Raw genomic sequence first — 24,322 nt, forward strand, 5'->3', positions numbered from 1 at the left:
TATCTAGAGTGGCTCCACTCAAAAGGAAAAAATTAGAGAAAAAAAATTAGCACCCTGGTATAACGATTAAACGCAAACCTTGAAACAGACAACTCGACAATTAGAACGTAAATGGCGTCAAACCAAACTGGTGATATTTCAAACAGCATGGAAGGAGAGCCTGCTGAAATATAGGAAATCTCTTGGCGATGCTAGAAAAATCTATTTCTCCACCTTAATAGGAGACAACAAAAACAATTCTAGATTTCTATTCAACACAGTAGCAAAATTAACTAGGAATAAAACCACTACAGAGAGAAACACTCAATCATTACATAGCAGTGAAGATTTCATTCAATTTTTCATTGATAAGGTTGAAAATATTAGACTTGAAATACAGGCCATTAAATTAAAACCGGACAGTACTGTAACAAACCCATTACATGACAATGTAGCAATATCAGATCAATGTTTAGAGTGTTTTACTCCCCTTAGAGAGACCGAACTAGCTACATTAATCTCTTCAGCCAATTCATCAACTTGCATACTAGATCCCGTACCTACATGTTTGTTTAAACAGATTTGTCCAAGAGTAATTGAACCACTTCTAAATATAATCAATTCTTCCCTAAGCAGTGGCTATGTACCTAAATCACTTAAATTAGCAGTTATTAAACCCTTGATTAAAAAACCTGATCTTGACCCGTCTCAATTGTCCAACTATAGACCAATATCAAATCTCCCCTTCATCTCTAAGATTTTAGAAAAGGTTGTACACAGCAGTTCTGCTCGTACTTAGATAGGAATAACATTCATGAAATGTATCAGTCAGGATTTAGACCTCATCATAGCACAGAGACAGCGTTAGTTAAAGTAGTAAATGACCTTCTACTGACCTCTGATCAGGGTTGTGTCTCGCTGCTTGTGTTACTCGACCTTAGTGCAGCTTTTGATACTATAGATCATACTATTCTCCTTGATAGATTAGAAAATGTTGTTGGTATTAAGGGAACAGTCCTCTCCTGGCTCAGGTCTTATCTGACCGATCGTTATCAGTTCGTAGATGTAAATGGTGATTTCTCCATGCGTACTGAGGTTACTTTTGGAGTTCCACAGGGTTCTGTTTTAGGCCCACTGCTCTTTACTTTATATATGCTACCCCTAGGTCAAATTATTCGTAAACATGGAATTAGCTTCCACTGTTATGCTGATGATACACAGTTGTATGTTTCAGCGAAGCCAGAGGACAGAGAGAATCTTAGTAAAGTTGAGGATTGTGTAAAGGACATTAGACGTTGGATGTTAATTAACTTCCTTCTACTTAATTCTGATAAAACAGAAATACTTTTATTAGGCCCACGTGTAGCTAGAAGTATTCTTTCTGATCACATGGTTACTCTGGATGGTCTTTCTGTTTCATCATGTGCAGCAGTTAAAGACCTTGGAGTGATTATTGACTCCAGTCTATCATCTGATGCTCATGTAGATAATATTACTAGGATAGTCTTCTTTCATCTCAGAAATATTTCTAAAATAAGAAACATATTGTCACTACATGATGCGGAAATACTAGTTCATGCATTTGTCACCTCTAGATTAGATTACTGTAATGCCTTACTGTCTGGATGTTCCAGTAGGAATATAAATAAGCTCCAGTTAGTCCAGAATGCAGCTGCTAGAGTCCTAACTAGAACTAGAAGATACGACCACATCACCCCGGTCTTATCAACACTGCATTGGCTCCCAGTAAAATCTCGCATTAATTATAAAATACTTTTATTAACCTATAAAGCACTAAATGGTCTCGCGCCACAATATCTAAGTGACCTTTTGGTTTTATATGATCCGCCACGCCTACTTAGATCAAAAGATGCAGGCTATCTGACGGTACCTCGAATAGTGAAGGCTACAGCAGGGGGAAGAGCTTTCTCTTATAGGGCCCCACAGTTATGGAACAGTCTTCCTATTAGTGTTCGGGACTCAGACACAGTCTCAGTGTTTAAGTCTAAGCTTAAAACGTGTTTGTTTACTCAAGCCTACCCTGACTAGATTCTGTTCTACTACTTCGCAGTCATAATTATCTTTTTTCTCCCTCTCTCCTTTCGCTGAGCCCCACACGAATTTATGGAGATACTAGAGATCCAGATCCTCTCTGCTTCTGGATGGAGCTCAAATCTTCTTTAATTCCAGACTGCTGGGACTACGGCTGCTCCTAACGCCATACAGACTTCATATAAATCCATAATGAACTTTTTCACACTTTTCCTCACATACTTGGAGAACATGATGTAATGTCTCCCGCATAGCACAGGCCCCTGGCATGTGATATCATCTGCCTTGTCAGGTCTACCGCGAGACCCTCGTGCCTTCGTGGACAGAACTCCACCTCTCAGTTGGATTCCCCTAAGATGTAAACGGGGGAAGACTCTCATTGGTTTCTGTTGCCAGAGTTGGCTTGCCTTGTCGATCTTACCAACTGTAAGCTCTCTGCCATCGACAGCATCATGCAACTGTGAAGCCCACGCATGTTGGGCTTCATCCCTTGTTGTTATAACCATTCCAGCCACCCTGCAAGGGATATTTATAATTCGCTCGATTTTCTTAAATGATTTCTGGTTGACAACAGACGCGCAATATATGGTCTTGCTTGTTAAAAGCTTCTCGAATCTTGATTTCTGGGCTAGAGGGACTGATGAGCTAATGCAGGGAATCCCCAGACCACCATCTTGCACCCTGGCATGTAAATACGCCTCTGGGGTGTCATTTGGTAGCCTCAGCCATCTCCTGAGACTAGATCTTATTAAAGTGTCCATACTCTTCATTGTGTTTCTATGTGCATTCCCCAACACCAGCTCATGAGTTAGTTTGGGCAAGAGGAAAATCTTTAAGATTTCCAGCCTTTGATACGGCTTCAGGGGAGCTTCTGATACTTCTCTCAACATCATCTCCAACCTCCCGGTGTGCTTGGGGGTCACCTTCCCCTTCCAGGTGAACTTCAAACCCAAGTAGCTCTGTACAGATTCTACTCCCATCGGTGCAATTACTCCACCTGTTGTCCTTAGCCTCCATGGGACCAGAACCACACACTTTCTCTTGCCGTCTCTTGTGATGGTAAGGCCGGCTGACTTTTTGAAGTTAATAGTCATTCCTCTCGCTCTTAAAGCCTCCTCCAGCCCATCCAATTTTTCTTGGAGCCTTTCTGGGCGCTCCGCAAAAATAACCAGATCGTCCGCATATGCAAGTGCGTCGACCCTGCACCCAGGGTCCTATTTCTGGGAGTGCCGCCCTCACGGCTCTGCCTACAGCTAATATGAACAGAACCGGGGAAGGCGGATCTCCTTGTCGAACGCCTCTTTCACATTTTGTTAAGGTCCCATCCAAGTACACAGTCAAATGTCTGTATAGATGTTCGAGATAGTTCAGTATGGGCGATGGGATGCCACTGGCCTTCGCCGCATCAACGATGGCCTCATGAGCGACCGTATCGAAGGCCTTTGTCAGATCTAAAAAGGCCATAGCAACTAACTGTGTCTTGTCGTGCGCCCTCCTCAGGATAGCATGAAGCAGGGAGTTCGCCTCCAGGCATCCGTCCTTCGGTAAGAAGGCATATTGCAAAGGAGAGAATGTTACATTCGAGCAAATCCTGCAAGCTAAAATCCTATGGAAGGTTCTTGTGATAACAGAGGTAATTGATATCGGTCTGAATTCCCTGGGCGTCACCGGGAACACCACTCGGGCTGTGGTCAGGATCTCAGGGAGCTCCTCAAGTGCTAGAATCAGGTTAAGGTACCCAGCCAACGTGGGCTGGTGCCATTGAAGCAAATCCTTTACCTCAACTTTGTCCAGCCCCACCGCCGTGGCACCCATCCCCCGCAGTGCCTCAGTTACTTCTCTTTCGGAGATCGGTGTTAGAATCTCCCACAACTGCTCTTCCTGATCCACTGCTCCACATCTAAGCTCGTTCGGCATTGTTGTAGACTTTCTACTAAAAATCTCTTTCCAGTACTCCTCCCGACCTTCACAGTGAAAATTCTTTCTATGGGCCTCTCTTCAGCGTCCATCGAGCACTGTAGCCACAGCGTCCCTCTTCCTCAGCTTGTAAAGCCACTGGATGTTAGCATAGTCAGCCCTCCTAATAAGTCTCCTAGATGTTAAACTTTTGACTTCTGTTCTCCTGATCAGTCTGGAAATCCACTTTGAAGGAAAGTTCCTTTCTGCGTGGGCGTTCATGGAAGAGATTACTTCTTGTCTGCTTAAGTGACCTTGCCTAAGGCCCTCCGCAATGTCATTGAGGCAGTCAGCCTCCAGCCGAGTGTCTCTGATCTGATCAACTGCTTTCTCCAGCAGCCTTCTCCTCCAATCATCAGAGTTTATAATCAAAGTCTCTTCCACTACTGCAGCCTGGATTAACTCAGTGGGGGTAGCACTTTGTGTTCGTTTTTCTCCTCCTTCTCTTCTCTGCTGTGAGCTGGTCTCCCTCTCTCTCGCTACTTGTCTGGAGTCCCTTGTCATGTGTTCTCCAGCCTCTCTGCAGTCAGCTTCCCCGGGTGGACACGGTGGTAGCCACTCCAGCACCTTTAGCCTCTCCTAATGGATTCCACTGTGCGGTTTCCCACTAACATTCTTCCCAGTAGAGCGGCATGGTCTTTTTTCAACATCCTGTGCTTCCACAAGAGGTCCACCTGGCACCGAAGCTCTTCGTCTTTCACCTACTCCATACTCTTCTTCCAGCTGACGTCTTACTTGGAGACGTTGAAACGGGAGGAATTGGTGCAGATAGGACTTTAGATTGCTTCTTCTTTTCTGTAATGCCTGTCCCTTCCCTCTCCTGTCCCGGGCACCAGCCAAGCAGCTTCAGGCGCTTTTTCAAAGCCTCCGTGGATTTCATGGGGAAATACTGCAGCAACTGCTCCAGGTGCTGCTTCTTCATCATTCCTTCTTGCCAGACATTATTGGCATGCCTTCACAAGGCGCTGTCTTCATCAGCCGACCAGACCAGCTTCCTCGTAGACATTGACACTAGCCTCTCAGCACTCCACTCCTCCGGATGTCTGTGGTGCCTATGCATCGCCATGCTCCGCGAGGATGGGAATCTGATGCCACATTCGGGACAGTCATGTATCTTCAGATAAGTGCCCTGACTGTCAGGACTCATCACTTTTGCCCCGTTGTTTGCATTGCCTCTGCCTTCTACCTGGACTCCAGAGGGGCCAGGTTTCTTTCTACTTGTATTTTCTGTAACCAGCAGATTAACCCCAAGCCAGAAGGTTAGCCTGACCGGGGGTTGGCCTGGAACTTAGCTCGGGTGGCTCAACATGAGCCACCATCTCCAGCGGTCGCCGCGAGGATGGCGCCCAGGCCTGTGAATATGGCTCACGCCATACCCATCCCCGCTCTTTTTAGCATCTTCAAAGTAGACGCTCTTTTCGCCTAGAATTTCCAGAAATGTATTCTTGGCGTTTTCTTGACCGATTTCTTGAGGAATTTCCCCGAGATGATTTTTAAACAGTATTAAAGGAGTTCCCACCTACGCTGGACTCTTACTGGCACTTTTCTGAATGAAATATTTCACTCAGAGTCGTCCGTTTAAAAAAAGATTTTATTTGTAAATAAAATGTTAGTTTTCTAATGAAAGAAATGAATATATTGGCACGATTATATTTTTGTATACGACACCGATTTCATACGTTTAATCACACACCTTCAGATCAAAAGGTTTTTAAGATCATGAGAAACATTTCAGTCACGTGTCCACAAACGTTTGACCAGTAGTGTACATATATAAAGTAAGGCTGCCTTGTGTCTCAGGGAGTTTTTCCTCGTCACCATAACCTCTGCGTTGCTCATTACAAATACATTTATACATTTAAAATGTATATGCGGAATATATATATATTTCTGTAAAGCTGCTTTGTGGTAGTGTCCAGTGTTAAAAGCGTTATATGGCGGATGTGGCTCAGGTGGTAGAGCGGCTTGTCCATTAATTGCAGGGTTGGAGGTTTCCTTGGGCAAGACACTGAACCCCAAGTTGCTCCCCAAGGCAAGCTAGTGCCTTGGTGTGTGTGTGTGTGTGTGTGTGTGTGTGAGTGAATAGTTGAATATATACATTATATATTCAGGTGTGTGAGAAACAGTGTAAAGCACTACAGTTACAAAAGTAGCCGAGAATTATGAGAATCTATAAAAGTGTTAATAATAAATAACAGATAGAGGCTTTAAAGTAGCGGATTATTTCTCACGGGCAGAGGGACAGAATAAACTTCTCACCTGCGTGCACGGGGAAGAAGGGAGCGAGATAAAACCTGCATTTAAGCTAAATAAAGGTTTGAAGATCGCACAACGGGAAGCCTGACCTTTTCCCAACGAGCCAAGGCTCAGGAAAACCTGGGTGAAGGAGTGTGTGCACTTTAGACGTCCGGGTGTTCATCAATAATGCATAGAACTCGGCTTTTAATTAGACTCGAGCCAGTGTTTAGAGTCAGGAAGTGAACTTTAAAAGTGGCACTTGGTGAGAATGAGGCTATAAACAGCACTGGTATTTTAACACCAGGGAATGTGTGTGTGTGTGTTTGTGCGTGTGTGTGTGTACAGAGTGGGAACGAGGGTGTTTATAACAATTACCTAGACTGTGTATGTTTAATGAGGAACACTCCTGGATACACACTCACACACACACACCTTTCTCATATTGAAGCTGATGTTTCATATCCAGCCTCCGTTACCACTCAGTTAAGAACATATAGTTGCGAGTGTAAGAGGTTCTATCTCTGATAAAAAACATATACCCCATGTTGTAAGGTTCTCCCCCCAGAGGGACAAACCCAGAACCCTTTCCAGTGCTAGAGCACTAAGAGTGTAGATAAATATACAGTAATACAGTAAAATACACTAGAATAGAGTAAATCATGTAGAATGTCTTTATACACTGTGGATAAACAAACGGATGAAGGAATGTATTTATTAGGAAAATATACTGTATTAAGCACGATTTAATTAAATGTGAATAATTAAATGCATCACAGATAATATAGTGATATATTAGTCACTTTATTTGTACCGATTAAGTTATAAAAATGTTTTTTTTTCATGGATATTAATGTTTATTCGTGAAAAATATATATTGTTAACCCTTACATGTATAGTGTCTACACTCATGGGCAGTTAATTGAATACTCTTGTTTTATATTTTAGGAAAATATAAGATGCAAATCACATCCAATTGAACATAAAATGTATACATTTTATTTATTTATTTATTTATTTATTTATTTATTTATTTATTGTTACATATTTGCATCATGTAACAGTCTTAAACTGTAAAACTTTGTATTTATATATATTAGACCTGAATGGTAAAAATGTTGGACATAGGAAAATGTATTTATTTATTTTTGCTATTGTTGTTGTTGTTGTTATCCATTTCCGCTTTAACATCTGATATTTAGACAGAATCTAAATTCAAATAATCATACCATTTTAAGTTAAAAATTTTTTTAGAACGAACCTGGATATGCATATAAATAATTTATGCTGAAGAAATAAAGTGTTAGATCATTTATTTAGAAAAAAAAATAAGACATTCCCAAATTGCACTAATTATTATCAAATGGGGAAAAAAGACAGAGAACAACAACAACAACAACAAACAACAAACAACAAACAACAAAAAGGTTCTGTATCCTATTTCCTGAAAAGGACTCTTTTAAATCTCAGCTTTAGCAAACTGGAACACAGAACTAGCTGCTAGTTATTAGTGTAAATTATACCATTATTTTGGATTATATACCGTAAAGGCCAGGTGTACGTAGAGTCCAATAGGAAACTGCACCTTACGGAATAATAGCTTCTACACCCTGTGGACTGTAGCAGAAATGCCAGCAATGATGCTAAAATGATTATTTATCATCAGTCTAAACTGAAGAAAATGTTTTATTATTATTTTTTGTTTGTTTGTTTCCTCTGAAAGATAAAGTTACAGTTAAAGAAGTAACCCTTACTATAGAGTATATAAAAGGGTGTGTGTGATAGATCTGACCTGCAGGTGGAGCCAAAACACAAGAAATAATACCTTGAACAATAATACCTGAAATCATACCAGTTGGAATTAAGCATTAAGTTTTTTTTAAAGGGTTAAATTGCTAAATTTACTATGAATACTATGAATTTCTTTTTTTATGTTTAAAATCCCTGCATACTGTTTGACAGACAGATAGACAGACAGATAGATATATAGATGCTGTTATACAGTGCATCCGGAAAGTATTCACAGCGCTTCACTTTTCCCACATGTTGTTATGTTACAGCCTTATTCCAAAATGGATTAAATTCATTATTTTCGTCAAAATTCTACAAACAATACCCCATAATGACAACGTGAAAGAAGTTTGTTTGAAATCTTTGCAAATTTATTAAAAATAAAAAACAAAAAAAAAGCACATGTACATAAGTATTCACAGACTTTGCCATGACACTCAAAATTGAGCTCAGGTGCATCCTGTTTCCACTGATCATCCTTGAGATGTTTCTACAACTCGATTGGAGTCCAGCTGTGGTAAATTCAGTTGATTGGACGTGATTTGGAAAGGCACACACCTGTCTATATAAGATCCCACAGTTAACACTGCATGTCAGAGCACAAACCCAGCCGTGAAGTCCAAGGAATTGTCTGTAGACCTCTGAGACAGGATTGTACCGAGTCACAGATCTGGGGAAGGGTACAGAAACATTTCTGCAGCATTGAAGGTCCCAATGAGCACAGTGGCCTCCATCATCCGTAAATGGAAGAAGTCTGGAACCAGCAGGACTCTTCCTAGAGCTGGCCGCCCGGCCAAACTGAGCGATCGGGGGAGAAGGGCCTTAGTAGGGGAAGTGACCAAAAACCTGATGGTCACTCTGACAGTGCTCCAGCGTGTCTCTGTAGAGAGAGGAGAACCTTCCAGAAGAACAACCATCTCTGCAGCACTCCATCAATCAGGCCTGTATGGTAGAGTGGCCAGATGGAAGCCAGTCCTCAGTAAAAGGCACGACAGCCCACCTGGAGTTTGCCAAAAGGCACCTGAAGGACTCTCAGACCATGAGAAACAAAATTCTCTGGTCTGATGAAACAAAGATTAAACTCTTTGGCCTGAATGGCAAGCGTCATGTCTGGAGGAAACCAGGCACCACTCATCACCTGGCTAATACCATCCCTACAGTGAAGCATGGTGGTGTTAGCATCCTGCTGAGGGGATGTTTTTTAGCGGCAGGAACTGGGAGACTAGTCCGGATCGAGGGAAAGATGAATGCAGCAATGTACAGAGACATCCTTGATGAAAACCTGCTCCAGAGCGCTCTGGACCTCAGACTGGGGCGAAGGTTCATCTTCCAACAGGACAATCACCCTAAGCACACAGCCAAGATAACAAAGGAGTGGCTACAGGACAACTCTGTGAATGTCCTTGAGTGGCCCAGCCAGAGCCCAGACTTGAACCCGATTGAACATCTCTGGAGAGATCCGAAAATGGCTGTGCACCGACGCTCCCCATCCGACCTGATGGAGCTGGAGAGGTCCTGCAAAGAAGAATGGGAGAAACTGCCCAAAAATAGCTGTGCCAAGCTTGTAGCATCATTCTCAAAAAGACTTGAGGCTGTAATTGGTGCCAAAGGTGCTTCAGCAAAGTATTGAACAAAGTCTGTGAATACTTATGTACATGTGCTTTTTTTTGTTTTTCATTTTTAATAAATTTGCAAAGATTTCAAACAAACTTCTTTCACGTTGTCATTATGGGGTATTGTTTGTAGAATTTTGAGGAAAATAATGAATTGAATGCATTTTGGAATAAGGCTGTAACATAACAATGTGGAAAAAGTGAAGCGCTGTGAATACTTTACGGATGCACTGTAGTTATTTTAGCTGTCTACCACAGTATATTGGTGTAGAAATGAAATAATGAACATAAGCTAAAATCACAGACTTACAGCTTTAATTACATCATAAATTGAAATGTCATTGTTAATACTTGGATCAAAATTGTTTTCAGTCAATGATTGCCTGAAGTCTGGAACCCACAGACATCAGCAGACACTGGGTTTATTCCCTGGTGAAGCCCTGGTGAAGCTCTGCCAGGTCTTTCTTGGGCGTTTAAGAATGTAAGGCCTATTGGGGCGTAAGTGAAATGCAGCTCAGTTGGATTCAGCCAAGGTGCAGAATATTCCACTTCTCTGCCTTAAATTAAGCTTTGCCTTGGTTTTGAAGTATGCTTCAGGTCATTGTCCATCTGCAATCTGAAGCACCCTCCAATGAGTTTTGAAGTACTTGTCTGAATGTGAGCAGAAAATATAGCCCTGTATCCTTTAGAATTCAGCCCACTGATTTTGTCAGCAGACACATCAATAAACACAAAGGAACCAGTTCCACGGGCGACCATACACACTGGTTATTTTACTTTAGGTTATACTCTTCTCCCGTTGTTAAATTTCCCGCAAATGCACGAAACCTGTTTCAACAAGTTATGGGCAGATAAAGTCCCTCACCATTTGTGCACATTTATGTCTTCCGAATACCATTTGGATGCTTTCGAATAACAGATACGGAGTTGTTCAATATATATATATATATATATATATATATATATATATATATATATATATATATATATATATATATATATATATATATGTGTGAACAGAGTGTATATACGCACTCTGAATTTTGTGCGTGTGTTATTTGGCAACTCTCCCAAGCACTTCAAAATTTCACTTTGTGTTTTCATAAAGATCTCAGCCCGAAGGTCACATTTCTAACAGTTTTCTGGCAGCTCAACTGAGAGGTAAGAATAAGTAGATATCTCATGTATCCCAACTGTACTACATGTGTTGCATAAATTTTAATTTTTCCACATGAACAGTTGCGCTATGGTGCTGGGACTACGGTTGCTGCGATGGCCTTGGGACTGCAATTATTACATATAATTTTGCACTCAGGTCTCCTTTAGTGAACAGTGGACTAGTTCAACAAACACATTATATAAAAACCATAATGAACTTTCTTTTACTTTCACACTATCCGTTGTGACCCAGATGAGGACGGGTTCCCTTCTGAGTCCGGTTCCTCTCAAGGTTTCTTCCTAATATCATCTCAGGGAGTTTTTCCTCACCACCGTCACCACCAGCTCACTCAATAGGGATAACTCCACACACTTAAAATCTCCATCCTGTGTTTATATGTTTCTGTAAAGCTACTTTGAGACGATGCCTATTGTTAAAAGCACTGTACAAATAAAATTGAATTGAGCTGAATTGAATAAATATTCCATGGTGTTCTATGGAAGCAATTGGAAGTAACTGTTAGCTAATAAAGCCCTATTTTCACAGAATTCTGAAATAGGAGGACAAACAGTGTCTGTCTCGGTCATGTACACTATTACTTTATCTCTGATCCTCCTGCAGATTGAACATACTTTACAGCCACACTGCACCTTCCTGTTGTCTTTCTTGCGTGCTGTTTGCTCTGTGTGTAAATCAATAGACATGGGTGGAAGTAGTCAGTCTAAGTTTGTGATCACTCATAAAAATCATATGTACAATTAGGGATTTTGTATCTTTTTACAACCTTTAGTTGACAATTTGGCAGGATGGACTACAGGTTCTGTTCAGTGGCATCCTTATCCTAGAGAGGGATCCTTTAATTAGGATGTTTACATGGTAGTTTCTTAATCAGAGTATTGTCTTAATCAGGTTAATATCGGATTATTGTTGTCCATGTAAATGTACTGATTGACTCTTAACCACAGTTGATTCACGCCAGAAGACCGAAATGGTGCCTGACTAGAATCCACTCGCCTGAGAAAGGAGAAAATTCACAATCAAGCAGCCTTTAGGGGGCCTCTTCTTATCTCACCTTGACACAAACAGATATATATTTTCTTGTATTACCCTTGAGAACACATACACGTTACCCTTTTGTGAGTGCTGAGAATCTCCCAGTTTATTTGTTCCCTAAGCCTGTTTGTTGTAATTCTCCTAAGAATCCATTTGTCAAATTTTTGGTTACTCTCCATTTGTTCAAAGTGTGATCCTTACAGTGAAATCGCTCCTCTGTTATCTAGCCTTGATAGGACCTATGGCTCTGTATCTCCTGGCTCCCACACTAATCACGGGGCTTCACATGTACTCGCATAACACCTTTTGGCAATATGCTAAGCTCACCGCTCGTCAGCATAACATCTCGATTCACTGCTATATATACGTACCATTCTGCCGTCCCCAGTAGAGAAACCTTTTTCCTTGCGTTCCCTTGGTTCTACGATTAATGTTACTCTCACTAAAATGGCACGTGTTCATCTCTATCGATGGAGAATGGGGCATTTTCTCAACAATTGTTCTTTGAACGCCACTCACTCCTCGTTCTTTCACATGGCATTGTCATATACCAATGGTTCTCTTTCCCGTAATTTTGGACCACCCCAGCTCATATCACTGTGAGTAAGCCTCATAATCCTTACCCGGTATGTGTTCGTCAGACAGGGGAGAAGGACGTAGGTGCCCTACCAGTCTCATCATGCTTATTCGAGGAGAATATACTTCCAGCTGCCAAATTGGTATTGGATATGTGGTTCCCAGGCCTATTTCTACCTCCCCTCTAATTGGACTGGCATTTGTGCTCTTGCACTCTTAAGGAATCATATTTTATTATTCTCTCCACTCCCCTTGTCGCGAATAGGAACTCACTAAATTTTAACAACAAGGACAGTTTCCCCCCTCTGTACAGAACCGTATGGCCCTCGATATACTTCTTGCTAAATAAAGAGGTGTTTGTGCTATGGTTGGGGATCAGTGTTGCACCTACGTGACACCCAGTGATGATGTTCATGTTAACATCTCTGAGGCATTAGAAATTTTTTAAATAATTAATCATCAGATATACCTCGAGGAGCATGGTGGGCAATCTTGGGGATTGTTGCATTTTACGGATGGTTAGCTCCTTACAAGCCCATGGTAATTCCAAATGTAAATTCTGTTATTACTTTGCCTTTTTGGTCCATGTATCTTACGCTGTCTGCACTTGGGTACTGATGAATCAGTAGCAGGGTCTGTGGGTTCCATGGCCCTGTAAATGGCACTGCTTTTTCAGGCAACTGTTGTAGGCTCATGGATCCCTGGGAGTTCCTCACCGCTTATGTGTTACTCAAGGGAAGTGTGTGTGCAGGCCCTGTTGGGACCTAAGCGGGCATTGATAAGTTTACTTTAGGTTACACTCTTCTCCCTTTGTTAACTCTCCGGCCAACGCACAAAATAAGTGTCAACCAGTTATGGGCAGATAAATACCATATTTGTTCCTCTCTTAGACTGTTATGATTCCTGTCTTATACGAAAATGCCTTTCTGCCTAGCCAATCAATAGTTTGATTGGCTACCCATTGAACCCATCTGAATTGTGTGTGTGTATGTCATTTGGCAACTCTCCCATGTACTTGATACAGGAAGTGTGTAGCGGGGTGAGGGCACCTCCTCTTGTGTACTCTTCTATCAGATTAGATTATTTCACAATCTAATCTTCTATCAGATTAGATTATTTCACATTTCTAACACACCTACACCATAAGATGAGGTGGTATGCTTCAGGACATGAGCAGTTCCTCCCCTTCTCTTCTCTTCCCATCATTCTGCTACAAGTTAATCCATGTTGGATCTGTACATAGGATGTTAGATGTTTCTGGCAAGTTCTAGTCTGGTCTTCCTGTTTTTGAGGTTTAATGGTTTATCTCTTGTGGTGAACCCTTCGTATCTACTCTGGTGAGGTCTTCTCTTGATTGTTGATTTTGACACAGTCAGAAGTTGACAAGGGCCAAATTGTGATGTCTAGACGATGGGTCAGAGCATTTCCAAAAAAGGAGGTCTTGTGCGGTGTTCCCGGTATGCAGTGGTTAGTACATACAAAAGGTGGTCCAAGGAAGGACTGGTGAACCAACGACAGGGTCACGCGTGCCCAAGGAGGCAACAGAAGAGAAAAATAGAACAAATTGCTGAAAAAGTTCATGCTGTCTATGATAGAAAGGAGTCAATGCATCACAGCTTGCTGCATATGGGGCTACAAAGCTGCAGACCAGAGTGCCCACGCTAACCGCCTGTCCACCACTGAAAGCACCTACAATGGGCACGTGAGCATCAGAACTGGACCATGGAACAATGGAAGAAGGTGGCCTGGTCTGATGAATCAGGTTTTATTTTACATCATGTGAAGGATGGGTGTGTGTACATCGCTTACCTGGGGAAGAGATGGCACCAGGACGCACTATGGGAAGAAGGGAAGCCGGTGGAGGCAGTGTGATGCTCTGGGCAATGTCCTGCTGGGAAACCTTGGGTCCTGGCATTCATGTAGACGTTACTTTGACACATACCACCTACTTAAACATTGTTGCACACCCCTTCATGGCAACAGTGTTCGCTAATGCCAGTGTCCTCTTTCAGCAGGATAATGTGCCTGCCACACTGCAAAAACTGTTCAGGAACATGACAAAGAGTTCAAAGTGTTGACTCAGCCTCCAAATTCCCCAGATCTCAATCCGATGGAGCATCTGTGGGACGTGCTGGACAACCAAGTCTGATCCATGGAGGTCCGACCTCACGACTTACAGGACTTTAAAGGATCTGCTACTAATGTCTTGGTGCCAGAAACCACAGCACACCTTCAGAGGTTTTGTGGAGTCCATGCCTCAAGGGCTCAGAGCTCTTTTGGTGGGACAAGGAGAGGAGGACCTACACAATATTAGGCAGGTGGTTTGTAACCGCTGCTCGGTGTATATAAAATAAAAATCCAAAATGTCAACAATATACTGTGGTAGACAGCTAAATAACCCTGAGTTTGTCAGTGTCCAAATATTTATGGACATGGCTGTAGATAGCTTGATAGATAGAACTATAAACCAAGCATGGCTAATACAACACCCAGCAGCTCACATGTTCTTCTTACCATATGTAAATGCTCACACACACACATCCCAGAAATGTGCTAGAACTTGAAAAGATAAACAGAGTGATATTTCCTGCATTCCTCAGAGCAGCTGTGTGAGTTAATCAGAGTTCGGTGTAGATCTCATTCCTCTCAGGGATTATGGAAGACGAATTTTATCTGCAGAATGAAGCGACCTGCACAGACACGTCCAACGTTAGGGAGTTGGAGAGAGTGGCTCATGTTACAATCTGTAAAATGTTTCTCAAATCATCTTAGTTCTGTTTAAAGTTTAAAGACAAAGTTTTAGATGTTAAGAGTGTTGATGATCACCTACTTCATCACAGTTCCATCACACCGAGACGTCATTTGTTACACGTGAAGCTTTTTGCTAAAGCTTTCCCATACCTTTAGCTGTCTAGCAGGGCCGGTATGAGTGCATTCAACAGGTTTTCAGTCGCTCGGTTAGCTTCCGCTCTCTAAGCTAGCTTTTACTTGCTAGGTAAGCTTTTGCTTGTGCTGTTATCTTCTGAAGTGCCAAGTTAGTTGATTTTTCATTAAACTAGTTTTTATCTACCATCTGCTTTCTAGGCAAACTTTAAGATAGATTTTTTAAATCTGCCAGTCCTGCTGAAAAAAGAAAAACTATAGAATCACAGAAATTCAAATGGTTTCCACTCAAAATATCATTATAATCATTATCATTATTGGTCGTTAATGGTATCCAGTAGACACAACATGCCATCAAGAGAACAACCAGCTTAGGTATTGTTTACTAGTCTAGATTTCTCAGACACTACAGCCTAGCTATTATCTCCCCAGTTCGCTTTCACTTGCTAAGTCAGCTTTTGTTGACAAAGCGATCTTTCACACTCTAGGTCAGCTTTCTCCCAGTCAAAAGGCGATCTTTCACACACTAGGCTAGTTTTTGCTCGCTCAGTTAGCTTTCACACACTAGGTTTGCTTTCGCTTTTTAGATTAGGTCAGCTTTCTCTCACTCACCAAGCTACCTTTGACACGCTAGACTACCGATCTGACTGGAAGAGACAAATTTTTATAACATTAGCCTTTTGACTGGCGAGACTGGAGCTTACACGAGCGTTACCCAAGATTAGCCCCGCCCACTTTGCACTGAAAAAGGTTGAAACTGTGGTGAATTTCATGCCGAAATTTCACAGGTGATGTGCAGATTGTAGCCATGTGAGTGGAAATCATTGATTTACAGTCAGCATGACTGTGATGCTATTAATCCTCTCTGAAAAGACCACATTATAAAACACACACACACACACACACCAGATGGATTTATCGTAGCGTTCTGCTGCTAGCTCCTGCACACTGCAACAGCGTTGTATTTACGATGTTTCTGCTTTGGAGCGAGTGCCGAGTTCCTGTAGCTGCAGTTTTAAACAGCTTAGTGCAATTCCCACCTGGCCAAGCTTCTCATCAAACAACTCCCAGCGTGTCATAACACACCACATGCCAAACCACAAACACACCCACACACACACACACCGACAGGTCACACTGTGGGGCGAGAGATCAAACCCGCCCCCGTTAAACTAATGTTCCTCTCACTGCTACGTAGCACAAAACTTTACATTCAGATATAACCATTAAAATAACATTTAAGAACTGTATGTTCGTTTTAATCCGTTTCCACGGTAACACCTTTCGGCACCGCCGTTATAGAAAATTAATCGACAGCTTCCGACCGATCAGAATCCAGACTCCTGCAGTGTCGTGGTGTAATATAATACACTACGCCGAATTATATGTAACAGATTTTTTTTCCCCATGGTTTCCTCAGACATCCGACATCTTGAAACGTTCTGCGAAGTCAAGTTCCGCGATCTGAAGAGTAAATTCACAACTCGGCCGAGACGCGTCAGTGTGTTAGAGGCGTGTAGGAAGAATTAGCGAGTAATTAGCGCAGTGGGGTTTAATATTCCGTGAGCGTTTGGGCGAAACACACGCGTAATGTAGAAAACAGCCAAGTGAAACACACACACGCACGTGCGCGCGCACACTCATCAGCATTATGTAGTGTAATTATTGGTGAAATCAAAACACACACAAAGCGTGAGTGCAAGGTCCCCAAAGCGAGGTGAAAACACACTTTATTGAACCAGAAAGCTTTCATTTGCACAAAATTCCTATGCACATATATTTATATTAACGATATGTTGATATTAATGATATATTAATAATTAGTAACAAAGTGTCAGGGCTGCAGGTTATGCAACAATCACAAGAAGAACTAAATGAGGAGCCGCATCGCCGGTAAACCATGCAGCAGTGAACAAAAGGAAGAAAAGAAAAAAAAAAAACAGCCAATACACAGATAATAGTAATAGTAATAATAATAATAATAATAATAATAATAATAATATTAACAATAATAATAAATTAGTCATAGGAATGTACATAGTGATTGGTGAAAGAATGTGTAATGCTGCCTGGTTCAGTGGAATAAACAAAGATGAAGATAAGTTTCATATATATATATATAAATAAAACATCCTGGAACAATGTTCTTTAAGCTAGCAGGTTACACGTGTTGGTGGAATGATGCACAGAGAGGGAGAAAAAGAACTGTGTTTTGGAAAATTCTATTTTTTTGGTCTGGCTTATTATTATTATTTGTTTTTTAGTTCTTTCACATTTTTGTTCTGTTTTTTTTTTTGGTTTGTTTTTTTTGCTGGAATGGTCACATGTTGATTCGCAGGAGCTGCTCCCTACCATTGACAGTGAGAGACTTCAGCTGGCCGTCTTCCTCGACCTCCACCCGCTCCTGACCGTTCTCCACGATGCTACACACACACAGACACACACTCATGAACATACTTCATACATATGTGTACATCAGGCTTGGTCAGTGCACTGTGTGAGGTGTTCAGTACCGTTTGGTGGTGATCCTTCTACCGTTGATGAATTTGGTGGAGGTGGAGACCGAGCGGAAGTTTCCCATCCCGCCGCCTCCTCCTCCTCCACCACCACCACCTCCGAAGGATGTCGAGGAGAAAGAGGTGAAGTTTCCTCCACCCATCGGGCCCCCGAGCGATGCGAAACCTGAACAACGGATCACACACCATTTCAACGGTAGATTCATCCGTTTTTTTTCCACCTCAACAACGGGATGGAGAAAATGACTGAAAATGAAAACGAAGACGTTTCTACGATAAATACTGCAGATGCCTTTTGGCCTTTTTGTGAGAAAATGCTGAAATTTAAAGAAATTATTGGCACCCCCAATAACACAAAACAAGAAGTTGTCATCCCTAAAAACTATTTTCCTTAAATACAAATCTAACGATCAGCTGTTTCTGTGAGGTATAAATCAGATGTTTCACACATGTAAAACCATTGTATTCTTTTTTCCTAGCTGGGAAAAGAGGTTCTCTTTAGAGTTTTAAGAAAAACAGAATCCTCCCTCCCCCCCCAAGTATGTCTGTGTGTTTGCGTTCACTGGAGTGCCAATAATTTCTACGTAGACCCCAAGAAAAATTATTGGCACCCCTACAGCACATCCAAAATGTTATGCTTGACAAATTACACTCTTTCCCCTAAAATGACTCTTTGCCCAGATTTTCCCACGAGGTAAAAACAAGACTTGTCGCACATGTAAAATCTTTCACCGCACTTAGGTTACTTTGAGCATGGCATCATGTTGACCTCGGGTCATCCTTGTGGACCTACACACTCACACAAACCTGAGTCGAAGCCTGAGAAGCCGCCCCCGAATGGAGGGAACCCCCCAAACGCGGGGAAGAAGGAGCCACCGGTTCGACTCCTCACACCTCTCTGCCGCCGGCCGCCACTAAACCCGAAGAAATCGTCAAACGGGTCGAACGGGTCGTCTCCTAAAACACAGAGAAATGTGTAAACATCCGACTTTCCTCAGGTTTGCACGTCACGTCCTTAAAAACCATTTAGTGATGATGTCATTGGTGACGCAAACATTTTCAACCCCCTCGTCACTCACGTACTTAATAAATCCCACCGCTGACGCTCCTGGTGTGGCTGAAATACTTTTTGTTTGTGCTATTGATTTCTGGATCGTGATTGGTCAGAAGGTATTCATAAGTATTCTATGACAGTAGCACAGGTTTATATTCGCAGCATCTCAAAACCGCTGCTACGGTGATGTTTTCTGTGAGGAGACATTTATTCAGCATTTACGGAAGGAGTCTCCGGTGTCAAGCGGTCACCTTTTTGTACGTTTTCTGACACTTTCAGGACAGACAAGTTTATGCTTCTTTGACAAGATTTTTAATTAATTTTTTTTAATATATAAAGAGAGCGAGACAGAGAGAGAAAAAGAGAGGCTGGCGAGGAAACAACTATAACGTAAGCGAGAACAGGAACTTTCATCATGAACACCAAATGATAAAAAGCATGAGCTTACTTTCTTTAAATCAACTGAAATTTGTTGGTAAATTGTGACGACTTATTTCACTTTAACCAGTCAGAACAGGATTGTGATTGTTGCCAAAAATGCTTGATTTTGCTGAGGCTTTAATAAATAAATAAATAAATAAATAAATAAATAAATAAATAAATAGCGATGAAACTTGGAGTTTTTTTTTGTCCTGCATTAAAAACTACTCGAACTACATGAAATTTTTTTCACACGCTCTTTCGCAGTGATGTTTGTTGGTAAACGAGACCTTTTCTCTGTACTCATTGAATTGAACTGATTTTAAGAGGGCTTCGGCTGAATGCCCGTCGTGATGACGTCACATGACGCGTCTCGGACCCAGTCAGTGGAAAACCTTTTGAAAAATAGTAAGCTCCTCCGAATATTGCGGCGCTTGCTTGACTTTGCGTTCATTTCTGGAGGGACTGTATAACGGCACCTTCTGTCCTGTTATTATTGTATTTCACTTTCATTCCGTTTTATTTATTTTAAGTTTCGCAATAATAGTGATTCGACTTTAATGGGATCCTGTTTAAGAATTCTGTAACCCGACGCAAAAGCAGCCTGTCTGACGCATTAACAGATTAAATTCAAAACAAGTTCTGTTAAAGCTCAAGCGAACCGTTAGAGAAGACGCTCTTCGCTGCTGTACATAGTGGCCTTTGGTGTTTTCATGTTCCAGAGGCTGTGATGAACAGTTGATATAACGGCATGTGTTTAACGCACCCAGACACGCTAAATATGGCAAGGGCACTTCCACACGGCCAAGAAGAGACTCTGCATCACCCGACAGGAATGCTTTCTCAAATAGCTCCTGTATAAAACACAAGGGCCTGAACCAACAAGACAGAGAGAGAGAGAGAGAGAGAGAGAGAGAGAGAGAGAGAGAGAGAGAGAGAGAGAGAGAGAGACAGAAAGACAGACAGAGAGAGACAGACAGAGGGAGCGCGTGTGTGTTTCATTGATATGTGTTCTGGTGAAATATGTAGGACGGCATGTATGTGCGTCTGAAATCAGGACGAGTACACTGTGTGTATGTGCTGAAAGACAAGAAGGGTGTGTTTATTTCTGTGTTGTGATGGTTTGGGTGGAGGGAATGGAATAAACCCATATGCCTGCGTGTGTGTGTGTGTGTGTGTGTGTGTGTGTGTGTGTGTGTGTGTGTGTAGATCAGTACTCTCAGGAACAAATGTCAAATGTTTAAATGCTATTTCGTAACATTGTTAAGGTCCCACGTGCTATTTTATCTCATCTGACTGCAAGTTTCTACTTTTTTGGCTATAAATGACCCCAAGTACAGAACCATCCATCCTTCACACACACTGTGTGGGACATTTCAACATCGGCATACGCTCGAACGAGTTATCGCTTAAAAAAAAAATAAAGAAAAAGAAAAGCCAGTCTTCCTTTTTTTTTCCTCCCCCAGTGAGCCTGCTGCATTAGGTTTAACCAAAAATGGTCCGGTTTTCAGTCCTCAGATGTTTGGAATATTTACTAAAACATCCAATTACTAAAAGCACATTCTCACAGCACTTTCCCAGCAAGCATAAAGAAATGAAGATCAAATATTTTCTCTTGCATCACGTACGAACATCTCACAGGGATCCGTGCAGGTCTACAGGACTGTGAGAAGCTCAGAGCTTTAATCTCCACGCCAGCGACTGGAAGGCTGGAAGTTCAAACCATACCGCTGTTGGACCTTTTAACCTTCAATACAATGAGCTCTATATAGCGAGGCTACATTCTGAAAATTTCAGAACTATTGGCACCCTTTTATAATTTTTTTTTTTTTTTTAAATAAAACAAATAAATAAATAAATAAAAACCACAACAGCTATAGAAAAAATGTCTTCATGGTTAATTAGATTAATCTTACACTAAAATATTGAAGTAAATTTATTCTAAGACTTCAATCATAATTTTCTTAACAAAAACAGATGTCACAATTATTAGCACCCCTGCTTGTAGTACTGACAAGAACAAAGTGTAATATTTTTATATAAAAAAAATATACACGATATCGAATGTCTTTGATAATACAGTTAGCATCATCGCAGTTTCCGGGCAAAAATATCACTAAACAATCACAACTTTTTAAATAAAATTCACAGCTCCATTTTAGTTGTGTAAGGCTGGATTTCAGTTGATAAAATGTGATCACGATGCAATCAGACCATTAAAAAAAAATATTAATTAGTGTATACAAATTTAAATAGCTTTTTTTTTTTTTTTTTTACCAACACAATGTTATTTATATACACTATATTTATATCCATCCAAATGTACCTAACTTATATTTCATCAACGATGATGACTTTCATAGTGATGGTTTTCATACTGGCTAGACTGAATGAATAAACACATATACTGATAAATGTAATGGACTGAAAATGATCATTATCACTCCGTGTGTATTTATTCGTATATCCGCTATACACTCTCTTCTCGTCATTTTTCCTCAAGAAGACAAAACTCTTACCGAATAAATCTGCGAAAGGATCCCTGCCGCCAAAGAATTCCCTGAAAACATCTTCAGGGTTACGGAATGTGAACACACCACCGAAATGGTCGTCGTAATGTCCTCCTGAAGGAAAGAGAAAGTTTATTTAACAAAAGGGGAAGAGAAAAGAAAAAAAAAAAAACACACATAAACCAACATAAAGAAGGAAAATGCTTTATGTTGATCAAACGGATCATTACCTCTTCTTCCACCTCCAGACAGAGCATCTTTGCCGTATCTGTCGTACAAACTACGTTTGTTTTCTGAAAACAAAAGCAGACAGTGATTTTAAATAAATGTGACCAGAACATTCATCACTTCCAGTGGACTCATAGGTGCGTATTTAAGTATTGAAAGAAAGGACTGAGAGACAAGACCTGAACTCCCAAGTTACTGAAACTGCACACTGACACACTCGCATTTCACGTTAGGTTTTACTAGAAGTTTTTAGTTTTGGCAGATGCCCGTATCTAGAGCGACTTACATTTATCTCGTGTTTTTATACAGCTGAGCAGTTGAGGGTTAAGGGTCTTGATTAAGGGCCCAGGAGAGGCAGCTTGGTGGAGCTGGGATTTGAACTCGTGACCTTCTGATCAGTAGTCCAAGGTCTCAACCACTGAGCTACCACTGCCCTGTGGGTGAAGACCAGGATATTGAACCCAGGAACCCTAGACCAGAAATTTACGCCTGGGGAAATTAAGGCTGGGAATCTAAACTCAGGAACTCATGCCCAGGAACCTAAGACTGAAAACCTAATCACAGATATGTAAGCCTGGGGCCCTAAGGTTATGTGTAGAAGTTCGTGGGCTTAACGCCCAAGTTTGTACCCGAGAATGTACATCTCTTACAGCCTATTAAGATATTACTCAAGTTTTAGGTCACGTTTTTATTCATTTGTGAAACTTAAAATAGAAATTGACCAAGTTCAACCAAACCATGTTACTTGTTCCACACATGGTTCATTTTGCACCCAAGTTCATCTGGTCAACCCTTTTTTTTCTATTAAAAAAAATAAATAAATAAAAAATAATAATAAAAAAATAAAATAAAATAAAAAATAATAAAAACCCTCCTTTTTATTAGAAGCCTTTGTTGAATAATTTTACACGGTCAAATTCAAATTGATAAACCACCACCTCACTCCATATGTCGAGCAATTTCTCATTTCTAAACCTCTCTTTATTAAACAGTCACCTTACAGCTCTCTATGACAAAGATTTAGGGGCCGTTTACACAAAGTTTACTACTAAAGTTTAAAACTAAAAGCGGAAAAGTTTTCATGCGGTTTGGTTGTTCGTTTACACGACGTCGTCGTTTTGGGGTCTGAAAGCGCAAAATTTTGAAAACGGGGTTTCAAAGTGCAAGTTTTTTAAAACGATGCCATTATCGTCTCTGTGTAAACATACGAAAACGAGAATCTGTGAAAACGATGACGTCATGCACATGCGTATCACGTGTTCAGTGTATAGGCATGTGCGCGAGTGCTTCAAGACAATGCACAAGACGGTCATAACTACGGGACTTTGTGCTGCTTGAGATTTTCAGTTTATTGACACTTCTCCAGTGAAGTGTAGATTTACTGCAACACTACTACGACCAGCGGAGACGCGTTTATTACATACTCCACATTATTGTGCTTTTTATCCAGAAACACTCCAGATCCCCCGTTTACTCGTATTTATAGGGCCAACTACCGCCAACTACTGGCCTCTCATGAGTAATACAGTGTTTTTAGTCGTTTTCGTGGATCTGTGTGAACTGGGATCGTTTTGACGATGTCGTCATCTGTACGGGAAACTTTTCAAAAATGCAAAGGAAAATCTTTTCCGTTTTTAGTACATCATTGTCGTGTAAACATTCCCTTAGCCTGCCACTCATAACGCCATGACCTTTGCTTTAGCCCCATGACATTTTTAGAAGAGTCAAAATTAATCTGTCACTCTGGAACACCACATGACCTTCAATTAACTCATCACACAGTAAATATATATATATTGATCTTCAGTCACTTCTCTAGTCAGAAATGTCGCCCTGTATGGCCTTACGCTGACCCGTCTGGTTTTTCCAGCATTGACCTCTCACAGGGCAAAGAAAGGTCATGAGACAAATCACTACAGCTGTTAAAATGTGACACAGCGGGACCACACAGGGGGTCCTACCCCTGGAGAAATCAGAAAACTGAATACTGTCAAGTATTCAGATTTTGTGACAAGATTGAGATGCAACTCTTCATCTCAGTAAATATTGAACTCAAGTCATAATTAAGTTTGTATCCAAGCCACAGACCAAAGTTACTGGGAAAGCATGTGACTGACAATCCTTAACATAATTTCTTTGTTAAAAAAAAAAAAAAAGCAAACCAAACCAATGTAATTCATCCAAAATCCATTTTCCACCCAACAACCACAAACCTTTTAAAGATGGTTGAGAAACACACATTCCAGTCAGTTTAGGATGCAAACCTTTACACGCTGATATGGAACCAATATAAAAAT

The 24,322-nt window shown here is 41.1% G+C and overlaps 1 protein-coding gene across 3 annotated transcripts in view; it reads right to left on the reverse strand.

Annotated features, from left to right (window-relative positions):
- The window catches only part of dnajb6b (DnaJ heat shock protein family (Hsp40) member B6b), a 50,436-nt gene that overhangs the window by 12,115 nt on the left and 13,999 nt on the right, over positions 1-24,322 (reverse strand). For 2 of the 3 annotated variants that reach the window (XM_053681725.1, XM_017473117.3), the window contains exons 4-8: positions 22,028-22,090; positions 21,807-21,911; positions 18,621-18,770; positions 17,811-17,979; positions 17,650-17,720 (exon numbers count right to left, since the gene is read on the reverse strand). In XM_053681725.1, the coding sequence (XP_053537700.1) occupies positions 17,650-17,720; positions 17,811-17,979; positions 18,621-18,770; positions 21,807-21,911; positions 22,028-22,090 (558 nt within the window). Of the gene's footprint in view, positions 1-16,994; positions 17,721-17,810; positions 17,980-18,620; positions 18,771-21,806; positions 21,912-22,027; positions 22,091-24,322 lie in introns of those variants that run through there. The other variant, XM_053681726.1, reaches the window with a different exon arrangement.

Source organism: Ictalurus punctatus, chromosome 7 (assembly GCF_001660625.3).
Source record: "Ictalurus punctatus breed USDA103 chromosome 7, Coco_2.0, whole genome shotgun sequence".
Classification (NCBI taxonomy): Eukaryota; Metazoa; Chordata; class Actinopteri; order Siluriformes; family Ictaluridae; genus Ictalurus; species Ictalurus punctatus.